The following is a 12070-nucleotide window of genomic DNA, read 5'->3' as shown; positions in this document are numbered from 1 at the left end:
GAAAGTCTCAGTGGGAGCACTAAATTGGAGAGTGCCATTCCTAAATCATGACATGAATAAAGGTACAAATTTATCGTGTAAGACACTTATAAATTAAAACAACCTCTGGACCTTTGAATGTAACCCCACTTGAATTCTGGATGTGCCACAGGTTTTGTTAGAGTGACATAATTCTTTTCTCACACAAGTCAATTAAAAACCAAAATTAATTTACATGGAGGGCAGAATCTCTTAAAACTGAAAAGGCAAGGGGTATACATACATATTTAGAAAGCAGAAAAATACCTGTATGGCTTATTGTTCATTTCTGCTGTACAAGAGAACATTATACTGGAAGTATGTGTTTTACATGAAGGAACAGAGCAGATGCCTATTTCCTGATGACAAATGAAGCATGCTGGATATATGATGCACATCTTCAAAAACTGCATACCTGAGGAGAATAATGGCATCATTGCAAAGTCTTCAAGAATGCAGTAAAGATTAAGGAAATAAGTTACATAAATGACTCTGTGTTGCTGTGCAGCACTGGATGTAGTTGATATCAGTGGTTCTGATCCATTATGGTAATTTTCAGAAAATAAAAATATTTCTTTGTGATATAATAATTATTAATCTTATGTAAAAGATAAGGTCTTTCACACTGCCTAAGAAACTGGTGGTTTTGCTCTGTCTGAAGTGCTTGGTTTATAAATTACAATTAATCACTGAAAGTAGTTTTCTCATCTCTGTCTGCTTCTCTCATGGTTGTTTTTTTAGATAATCTGTGTTTTCTAACTAAGTAATTTCAAACATCTTCACAGGTAATCTTGACAACACCATTGTCAGTGAACCAGTGATGTTGAAAGGATTAAATGATAATATATGTTTTCTCCCAATCTAATTTATTAAGATAGCAAAAATGTCAACAAAAGGAATGAACAAATATTCTGTCTGATAGTTACGCATCAGGGGAAGAAAAGAAAAATTAAATGCAACATATATTTCTTGGATGCTGAATTTTGCAGTCAATGACAGAGACTGTTGTATCATGTGGTTTGTGATTACAAGAAGTTGAACTTCATTAATGAAATATTGTCCTAAGAGTACAAAATTTTCTTTCCTTTTCTTATTTTCAGAAAACAGTAATCACATTCACACTTGGTAGGGTAATACAGCAACAACCCATTGGAAATGTTGAACATAACCTTTTGTCTTATCTGTGGTCTGGAAAAAATGAAGAGAAACTATTTTTTTTCTCCATGGTGATACTTCATTTTAATCCCATCTAACACTGTTAGTGGATTTGATGCTGCAAACACGTTTAGATTTAGATATTTGGGGGGGAAAGAACGGCTCTCTATAGGAGCTGAGTTTTTGTGGTTTCTTGCTCTGTGCCTTCCGCCAGAAATGTTTATTTTCCTCTGCTTACATCTGCTCAAGAACCAGCATTTCAACAAAACTGCCTTTATTTCACCTTATGACTCTTGTCCCTTGAAAGAGCACACAACGTACAAGGTTGGCACCTTCAGCATGTTCAAAACCTTGAGACCTGGCTTATTCAAATATGCGTTTAGAAATGAACGCCGTGACAGACAAAATTGTGTGGTGCTCAGCATATATACTAAACCATACGTGTTGCAATAAGCACTGTTTACAGGACAAGAAATTGTTTTCTTATTGCCAGGTTTTACCAATTCTTTGACATGAATCTGTGACACAGGACCTTTTGAAACTTAACTGATACCTACACAATCCTTTTTCTACAGTCAGAAATTCTTTTACTTAACTACTCCTATTCTTTTATTTAGGACAGTGAAAAGAAAGGATTTATGAATAGACTTTATGCCATCCAGGAGGTGTGTGTCACTGTCCAGAATATCCTAGATGAAATTGCTTCTTTTGGTGAGAGGATCAAGAAGTAAGTGCTTACACAGGTGCTGGATTGCTCTCCAATATTCTTTAATATCTTTTTCATGCAGAGATACAATATGTTAGATTTTTACTTACTTATTCCAGGGGAGTCAATTGTTCAAACTCACCTATATTTACTTTGCTTTATGGAGGCCCTCACTCAGTGGAAATTCTCTTACATTAATTCTGGAGTTTAGAACTATATTAATTGGGACAAAAATCAAAAGAAAAGTTTTTAAGTAAAACAGAAAGAGCATATTGTTTTGAGGTTGTTATTTAAAAGCAATAATCAAAAATGCAATTTTGATAAAGGAAATAAGCAGAACTGAATAGGAGTTTCATATTTTAAGGATGTAAATATGTTCTCTTGCTGGAAGTTTTATTTATTGGTCAGCAAAACCTTTCCTTTAGAGTATTTGTAATTTGTAACACCTAATACATAATATATAAAAATTACTAACAAATCTGGACATTGAGAAAGAGAGGTTCTGAGATTTACTGCAGGAAATGTATTGGTGTATTTCTGGCATGGTCAATGGACACCAGCACAAGGTTTATTACTTGAGGTCAGACAGGTTCCAGAAAGACACCTTCTAGCTGTCAGCTGCAAAACATGGAGAGGATTGACTTGGTGTTCTGCGCCTCAAGATACAAGAGCATCTCACCACTACCCAATTCACTTTTGAAAGTTAGTTTTAGGAAACCTATGCCTTGGGTGGAGGTCAGTCTGCAGGAATCCTGAGGATCATCTCTAATGCTGTCCTGTTCAGTCTTGACAACAAGGACATTGCCATTTATTCATTTAAGAACAAAGTTCCTAATAGGAAAGCCTGGGAAAGTGTTCCCATAGGGACAATTCTGGGCAGGCTGTATTCACAGCAGGAGAGGCAGGTGCAAGCATATTGTATCACACAAGTTCTCCAGTTAGAAAAATGAGCCAGTCTCTGAAAAAAGTCCTTTATCAAAAGGCTATTCGTGGAAGTTGTCTTGATGATTAAGTAGTTCTAATTGTGCATTTTAGAGGTTGAGTTTGTTCTATTATATACCAGATGAGAGCTACAGAATTTTGTAAACTGAGTGAGACTATAAATCTTTGTAATTTGTTCCTAAAACTATAATGGGAAACCTGTACTGAATGCCGTGTTAACACAGCCCATAAGGAGCTTTGCTAAGTGAGGAGCCAGTGCTCCCACACATCATGGTGTGTCTGTGATCCATTGCACAAAGCCGAGTCACAGGAACATGAGCAGACCCTCAACCTTCTGTTCATCCCAAATGCCTACAGAAAAGGGGAAAAGAGCAGGTGTCCCCTGAGGATAAAGGGAGGCATCCTACACTAAGTGACACTAACATGTTAGTGGAGACATATCAAATTTGCCAAGGAAAAAAGAAGACAAACACAGGAAGCCAGAGCTCATTATGAAAAATACAGCTTGCAATTCAGGTAATTGCAATTATTCATCTAGAGAAGCCAAAATTATGTAATCACACTGATTGAGAATGTAGTTAGTAGTAATACTTCAAAGTGTATCATGAAACTATTTAGATTTAAAGCCGCATTATCCTTATGGATAAATGTCATGCAACACTTTTGAGATGGCAGTGCCTTCACGGAACAAATACGCTGAGCCAAGCTTCACTTAACCAACGTTCCTATGGGATGTATGTATAAAATTATCATCTGGTCTTTCTCTCTTCACTGAACACAGGAGTTGGAGAGCCGCAGCACCCTTTTCAAGATCCATTAACTGTCCCTCACACCTCAATTTTGCAGAATGTGGTGACCAGCAGAGTTTTATCAGAATAGAGTCTGGGACCCTTAGTGAGGATGTTTTTAGGTGGTTTTTTTTGAAAAGCTAATGGCTTGGAACTCTGATGGGATCCCAGAAATTCTTTTCCTTTATTCATAGAAAAATAACCTTTACTTATTTCAGGTTTTTTTAATTACCTTTTTTTTTTGTTTCAACATCCAGAGGGTTTTTTTTTCTTCCCTCAACCACTGCTGTTGCATTATCCCTGTCTTCACGACTAACTTTTCTACCCCCTCCATTTTTTTTCCCCTAGCCCTCTCCTTCTTATGCACATGGATGAGTTTCCACCTTTGCATAGCCATGGACTTGTCTTTTCCTTTTCCCCCCTCAGCACCTGGCTGAGGAGTGCACCTGTATCTCAGACAGAGGGGAATGTCCCTGTTCAGCCTTTAACTTCTTGTGCTGTCCTTACAGTGGAATAGGGAGCAGATAAAGCAAGAAAGCCTTAGCAGTAGTCTTCCAGCTATTGTATCCTACTCTATCATGGTGTTGAGAAGGGAATGGAGATTGCCTGTCCGAGTACATTTGGAGAGTAGGGAGCTCTGTGTTCTTCCTGGGACTGAAACTAGGGTTAGGCACTGAGATTTCCAAAAATCAGGGCAGTGATTCACTTGGCAGATGTGCACTGCTGGGCTGGGAGAGGTGAAATTCAGCAGGCAAGTGGGCAAAGTTAGTACCTCCTTTCATTCCTACTGACACTGGATCCAAGCCCAGGCTCTCAGTTTGTTCTTCCTGATGGAAACTGACACTTCTCCCACTGTCCCTCTTTTATTGGCTTTGTTGGCCAACCTCAGTTCTGACTTCTGTTAATTTTTCTTTAGTACATTCAACTGGACTGTCCCATTCCTGAGCTGGCTGGCAATTGTTGCCCTCTCTGTGTTCACCGTCATCCTGTATTTCATTCCACTGAGATACATTGTCCTTGTCTGGGGTAAGTAAAGCCCTTTTAAACTGTCTGTATTGCTTTAAAAATCTGATTTTAAAGGATGATTTACACTGACACTACTTTTTGGTATTTATGGTCATATAGGAAGCTATCCTATAATGGAATTAGGCATGTTAGTTAACAGCAACAGTGTAAATATTTAGGCCCATCTTCAAAATGCATTTTTCTTGGCTGACATTTTATACTTTATCATGCTATAAACATGGAGCCATAAGGATTCTTCATATATCAAAGTGTAGCTTTTTCTAGATATTACTCTGATTTATTTTCATCACTTACACACAATCAGAGGCATTTCAATCTATATGGTGCATTTAGGACAATACACCTTTTTTACTGCAGTACTTTGTTTTGTGAAAGTATATGCAAACCTAGCACCAAGAAACCTGTTTAAGGGGTCACCTTTAGTTAGACAGAAAGGAATACATAGTGTTTGGCTGGTTGATAATGAACAGAAACTCTGGGCAGGTAGGGGGATGGAATTATGATTGATCCAAGCCTTCACTAGTTGTGCTTGTATCTATTCTTTATACTGATTTTAAAAAACTACTGTTACCACATCTGTTGTAAATAATGCTCTTTTCATTCATCTTACACCACCAGCTGCTCTTACCCAGTAATACAGACTTATGAAGAGCAAAGTCTCAGTTACATCAGTGGCCAGATTTTCTTTCTGAGGAATAGCAGTCACCCTTTTGTGAAAAAGTTTTGAATTCAGGAGACAGCATTGAACTGAGGAAAATCATTGAACTGAGTCCAAAGAATTTATTTTTTGTTTATCAGTCAGTATTAGTAATTTTCTTAGAATGTGTTCTCAAATGATCATAGCCTAAACAATAAAGAAGATATGAACAAAAGTATTTCTGCAGAATGAAAAAAAGCAAGCATATGGGCCTCCTTTCTTTTCCTGTCTTTGACTTTTACTTATTCCCCCATACCATGTATCACTTGAGTGTAACCCAAGCTCTTAGTTTGTTCCCAAAATTTCATTCCTTCTAGCACAGACAGAGGAAGTTCGAAGTATTTGTCTGTCATTTTTCACTCAGGTGTGACATCTTGCTTTTTTACATCACGTTTGATACAATAATCTGAGATCCACATAACTGTAGAGCCAGAACTGTTCTTTGAAAAGCTCATGACTCATCCCCCTGGAAGTGTCATGGTCCCACAGAAATATCTCTGTTTAAGATAAGGCAGAGTCTCAACTCCCAAGCCTCCCAAACCATGGATGGATAGCATAAATTATTATAAATGCACCTTGCACTCTCTGCATCTCTTCTCTCCCTACCTTCAAGTTACATAGGCTATGTAGATATAACTTCAAGCCCCTTGGTTCACTAGAAGTTTTGACTCCACATTTTTCTCCTGCATTTCAGTTCAGGTGACTTCTTATTCAGCAAGTGTATGTGGATCCCTTCTTTAGGAATCTTCTTCTCCTGCATCATGGCAGGAGACCAGACAGGTACTGCATAGGTGCAGGTCCCACAACCCAGACCTCCTCAGGGTGAAATGAATTCTCACAGAGCCATGTCATGCTGAGAACAGCTTTGAGCAGCTGTCCCTTCAAAAATTGCAGTATTCCAAGCACCTACTTGTTTTTGCCATCATTGCATGTTTCTAGCCTTCTCCTGTGTATGTTTCTTCAACCTATTCATCCATCCTGCCTGTGGGAAGCCATTGATTTCTCTTTTTTGACTTACTTCCATAGGAATCTTTGAGCTGGTCTGTAGCAGCATCTGTCCGTTTTGTTCTTTGGAAGGTGGAGTTTTTAAATTAAAACTTCTTCATATTATGTGTAATCTTTTGTATAGCTGTCTTTCTTCTCTGCATCCATAGGGTCTGCCCCTTTCAGCCTGCCCCAGCAAGAAATTCTCCATCCTTTCCTGGCTGTGTCTCTCCCAGTGGAGACTACTGGTCCTTGAAAATGCGGTGTGTTAGGTGGGCTGGAGCAGAAACCACCTCTCCATCCTAATCCCATCTGAAGTGCTAAGTCCTGGTAACAGCTACAGCTGTTTATGTGGAAAAAACTGTAATTATTTTAATCTGAAAATTTTCAAACTGTTGGAAAAGACCAATCCCCTTGATGTATTCTGCTTCTCCTGTAGCGTCTCCTCTCATCTGTGCAGCACTTTTCCTTTTTTCTTGAGGTTTCACGTGCTGGCTGATATTTTTCTTTATCAGATGTGATAAAGTGAGATCATACCCCCAGAATTCACCCATGGGAGGTCCAGTGGCCATGTGCAATGAACAGTGGCATTCAACCTTAAATTTTGCAGTCACTTGCTGATGCAAAACATCTTCTTAAACAAAGGTGTTTGAAGGTCAGATGTTCCTTCTGAACACTCACTATCCAACGCCATATAAAGGGAGGGCAGCATCTCCTATCTACGCTGCAGAACTGAGGAATCATGCAGTGGGACACTGTGGGTGTTGTTGACACTGAATCTTGCATGCCGTATCCAAAGGCTTTATGTCCTTGTTAAAGCTTTCTGAAAAGTCTGGGCACCAAAGACTTTGTGGAAGATAAACTATGTTGTCTTATATCTGATAGAGCCTGGATAAATTACACAGAAAGGCATATTTTTAATAGTGTCCTGGCTTTCTCCTGCTCACATGAGAGTCAATGCAGTTTGCACTGTTCCTGTCCATGTTTTAGAAGTGTTCCCAGAGCCCACAGACCAGGTTCTCAAAGTGTATGAATCTGACTTGGTATGTAATTAAGACAATATGTCTAATTTAAAAGCCTGCTTCCTGATTATTTTGTGGATGATTTTTCTTGGTGCTTCTGAATAATAATTCTCAATAGGCATTATAAGACCATGATGTCCAAGGGAGACATATCCTCTCTCCTCTGCACTGCCATCACCTTGTCTCTATCTCTTATTCTCATACAGAGGTTTGTGCAAACTCCTCTAAAGCTTTCATATGATGCAGACTTCATGCTTCCCATATGTTTCATTGTCATTAGCATGAAAAATACTTTCCTTGAATCTTCTGAATCTTATATGAATTTTGTGTCCTCCAATTAAGCCCAATTCTGCTCATCTTCTCTGTTACAGAAATTAAGTACTTTTTATGCCTCTGCTTTTCCCAACTTCCTTGTAATAATAACAGTTTCTGTCACTTTCCAAAAAACGTATTAAAGGAATTTGAAAATGTCCCTAGAACTTTCGCATTTTGAAACAGGGAACCACAGAAGTAGAGTCAAACCTTTGGAGCCCGAGTTTACAATTCATGCATTCATTCAGTGCTACTGTCAGGATTCCGAATGGATCCTAAAATCTGTTTTAAAACTTTGCCAAAAGTATGTATCTTTTGATATCTTATATCTTATGATAGTAACATTTGAACTTTCACTTTTGCAGGCATCAATAAATTTACAAAGAAGATTCGAAATCCATATGCAATTGATAACAATGAGCTACTTGACTTTCTGTCCAGAGTCCCTTCTGATGTGCAAGTGGTGTGTATAATTATTTTATTTTATTTTATTTTATTTTAACATTTTTAAAGCAGTTATTCTGATTTACTATTTGATTTACTATTCCTTGGCAGAAAGCAATTGCAAACTCAAGCTGAGGATAGTCCATTAAAACAGAGGAAGCTGCTAGATCTTTATCCAGTGAGAAAGAAGTTCCTGCATTGGTTGTGCCTCTTAGGATCCTTGGAAAAATCAGTAGCAGGACAAGTATTTGTTAGATGGTAGCTAGAGCTTGTATTAAACAGCATCCAGCATGATGTGAATCTGGCTGGGATAAGGCACTGTATAGGAAACACTGGAGCTGTGGCTCTCAGAAGGCAGAGAAGGAACAGGAAGGTCAAATAATGGAAGAGGCAGACAGCATTGCTCAGCATTCTGAGAACATTTTGGCCTTTCCCTTCCAAGGGGTAAAAGCTTTTGCTGTGGCCACAGTTCCACTGGGCTCATAAATTCCTTTCAAAAAAAAAAAAAGCTGGTTGTGAGTTACCAGCTTTTATGATGCTGTACACAATCCCCAGAGAGCATGATGGAAGATTTAAGATAGCATCAAGCACATAAATCACATCTGGTGTCACAAAGATTACAGACTTCCCATATTTCTAGTTTCAGTTCAGAGCTGGTATTAAGTAGGAGATACAGGTGCAAACACTCTCTCTGTATCTAATATCCTCTGTGGCATCTAGAAATAACCAAGCTTTTAAGAAACATTATGAAGAATGGTATCCAGTATGGTCAAGATGATAATGTTTATTGTCTGCTAGAGCTCATGGAGAAAACAAAAAAAAAAACCTAGTCTTTTCTAAGTTTACATCACCATCCAGTGTTATTTCCTGGTAGGATGTTCCTAGTGTTGGTTTTCCTTCTTATTCTAGATCTGTCATTCTGGTGTTGGTGAATCACAAATCCTGTGTCATTTTTAGGGGGAAAGTCTTCTTTTTTTTAACCTTTTATCCCCTGACAGAAAAAAAGGATATCTTCCTTTTTTCCTAACAAGTGCCACCTGACAACTTTCTTTCTGAACTTTGTGTTTAAACAGATGCAATACCATGAACTGAAACAAGATCCTACTCACAGCCCAAGCAAGAGAAAGAAAAACAATCCTGCTTAGCCAACTTCATGTGTTGAGGAGACCAGCATTTGCCAGGGGTAGATAAAAGAGCAAGCCTAAGAAGTGTTTCCTTTCTCCAAGATTTTTATTTATCTTGCCTTTTTATCTACTGGGGAGATTTTGTAACAGTATTAAAAGGTGGAAAATGGTTTCTCGTGGAAAATCTATTTCTCATTGTAAAGACGTGTTTCAAGTAGGGCTTTTGTCATTTTAAAGCCAATGTAACACATTACATGAGTCAATCTAAAATGGAGAATATATATTGCTACTTGGTGGTCAAAGATACATGAGATAGTCAAATCATGCTAACTAAACCTACAAAACATCTAAATCTGACTCAGAAATTTATCATATTTTATTTGTGAGCATTAATATTTTTATCCAGTAAGTCATCATTACAGTTTTCTATGTTTTATATATTGCAAGAGAAATACAATGTAGTGGAGCCTACTGCACTTATGTTTTAGCAGATTTTTTTAAATTTCAGACCCTGATGTTAACTCCTGGTGCAACATTTTTCTACGTGGTAGGGCTGCTTATAAGACAGTGAGAAACACCAAGTGCAAATCTCTTTCTAGAGCTCCCAAAAGCAGTTCCTGCTGTATTTATCATTCCATTGAAAGACCTAAAAATCTCTGTTTGAAAATACTGCCAGGTTTGTAATTGATTGCCTGTCATATTTTTCTACATGTACCAGTAGTCTTCATTTGTACTACAAAGCTTAGCTCTAATGGGTAAAACTAACTCCATACTGCTTTTGGTGTCATGCTATGAACACTTTTTGTGCACATAACTATTTTAATATGGATATCTTGCAGGAAAGGTTTTTCATTCAAATCACAAGATCATATTAATATGCTTTATGGTATAACATTGCCTGTTACCAATGTGAAATACCATGTAGAGGAAAAAAACGCAGTTGTGGTAAAACTGATATACCAGGGTTTTTTCCTTAGTTAATAATGTCAGTTCTTCTGATACAATCTTTCCCTACTGCATGGAAACTGCATTATCTTATAAATTACATGGAACATAGATGAGAAACATTTACATTTCAAATGTCTTAGTGGCCACTGTATAACGAGTACTTGGGGATATATTCTGGTAGCTGCATGCAGACTTCCACACTCAGCTCCCCACATAGTGAGCAGAGACTCATTCCTGAGGGACTACCTGTGCACAGCTCCTCATTATTAGTTCCCAGTGACATTAAAGGGGATTTTTTGCCCAGGGGAGAATGACAGGACTGCATCCTCAAGGGGGGCTGTGGTCCTCTCTGGATTACCTCTCGCTGGTTGCAATTGCAGATAAAGTTATATTGCACTACTCTAAAAATACTTTTTGAAAAGTCTATCTAGAAATATTTTGCAAGCACATGTGAATATGTATGTGTCCAAAGAAATACGTGTTAGTTGCATTGCTCATGAAGGATCATCCTGGATTTCTTTGTTTTGCAGATAAGATGATAGCCAAGTTCTTATGTGACAGTTAGTTACATTGATCCTTCTGTTTGTATATTTAAAAGAATGCCAATCAAATGAATGGTCTGTAGAAAGCCTTGGACTTAAACAAGCTCTCATTACATCATGACTTTGAAAGAGTTTAATTTTGCAGCTTGTGTAACCTTTTGGCTGTATCCTACCTGAAGAGCAACATACTATTGGTAAAATCAGAAACGCTGGTCAGTCTATTTTGTTTTAAAAAAACCAAATTTGTGACTCAACAATATGTGAATGTTTGTTGCCTGTTGTCAGTTTTGCACATTTCTTTAATACACTGCAAGCCTTGTACCTTCTTAACGTTGCCCACCAGCCTGCGTGTGATTTCTTCTTGTCTTTTTTTTTTTTGTACACAATTTCAAATGTCTACTTTGGTGGTAATATCTGAGCTGGTTATGCATGTTTCCAGAATTAAACACACTTCTAAGCATCACTCTGTTAGATATTCTGAAGCCTCTGTCTTTGAAATCCTGTGTTGTCATTTTTCCATGAGTGCTGTGATGGGCAAGTGAATTCTTTGTGCAGGATTTTAGTATTTTAAGTTCCATTATATGCAGGGATGGAGGTGGGGGGAGGAAAGACAACAAACATCTGTTTGTTGGAAAATGATGAACTCCTTTTAAATGCCTCACTCAAAATTGATCTCACTGAAAATATAACACACAGAGGCAAGGCTAAGAATGCTTATTGATTAAATATGATTCTCCTGCCACAACAAGACAATTTAGAATCACAATTTAAGTTTGTGAGTGAACCCATTTTCAAAATTTGCAGTTTGTCTATGTTGCTTTGTGTAGGTGGCCTCTGTAAAGAGCCAATCCTGTCTTATGCCATGAATATTCCAACATATCTTCCTCTTCCAGACTGATTGTGAAGTCCATTTCTAACCTGTTGGATTTGGCAGGCTTTATCCCGAAAGCAACTTGTCTGTTCATAAACAATCAGAAAAGAATAAGGCATCTCACAATCATAAAATTGTCTCTGTTCTCAGTAAATAAAATTTAACTTTATGTGAGTTCATAGAAAATTATTAGTTTAGTTGGATGTCAGAGCACTCAGAATTCACTAAGGCTGATTAATCTGAGAGGCTGTTGATACATTCCTGCTGATAACTCACAGTACAGAGCTTGCTTCCCCTGTTTTTACAGTTGTTCCTCTATGTAGGAGCACCTAAGTATTTTTCATAATAGCAATGAGCTTTAACTGGAATACCTGCTGTATTATAACTTAGTATTTCAAATCCAAGCGCAATAACCCTCAAGTTTGTTTTTTTTTTCTATTGCAATTAAACCAACAGTGGAATAACAAGAAAGTAATTAAGCAGTCTGCATA

At 37.7% G+C, this 12070-nt stretch overlaps 1 protein-coding gene across 1 annotated transcript in view; it reads left to right on the top strand.

Annotated features, from left to right (window-relative positions):
* MCTP1 (multiple C2 and transmembrane domain containing 1) overlaps positions 1-9239 on the top strand; it is a gene marked incomplete at its 3' end in the record, with an annotated part of 214444 nt that extends 205205 nt beyond the window's left edge. The window contains exons 18-21 of the mRNA XM_084224913.1: positions 1791-1900; positions 4526-4635; positions 8016-8113; positions 9168-9239. Of these exons, the coding sequence (XP_084081039.1) occupies positions 1791-1900; positions 4526-4635; positions 8016-8113; positions 9168-9239 (390 nt within the window). The remainder of the gene's footprint in view (positions 1-1790; positions 1901-4525; positions 4636-8015; positions 8114-9167) is intronic.
* Between the last annotated feature and the right edge of the window lie 2831 nt (positions 9240-12070).

This window comes from Fringilla coelebs (genome assembly GCF_963513975.1).
Source record: "Fringilla coelebs genome assembly, chromosome: Z".
Classification (NCBI taxonomy): domain Eukaryota; kingdom Metazoa; phylum Chordata; class Aves; order Passeriformes; family Fringillidae; genus Fringilla; species Fringilla coelebs.
The sequence above is the reverse complement of the archived record's forward strand: the minus strand, read 5'-3'. Positions and strand labels throughout refer to the sequence as shown.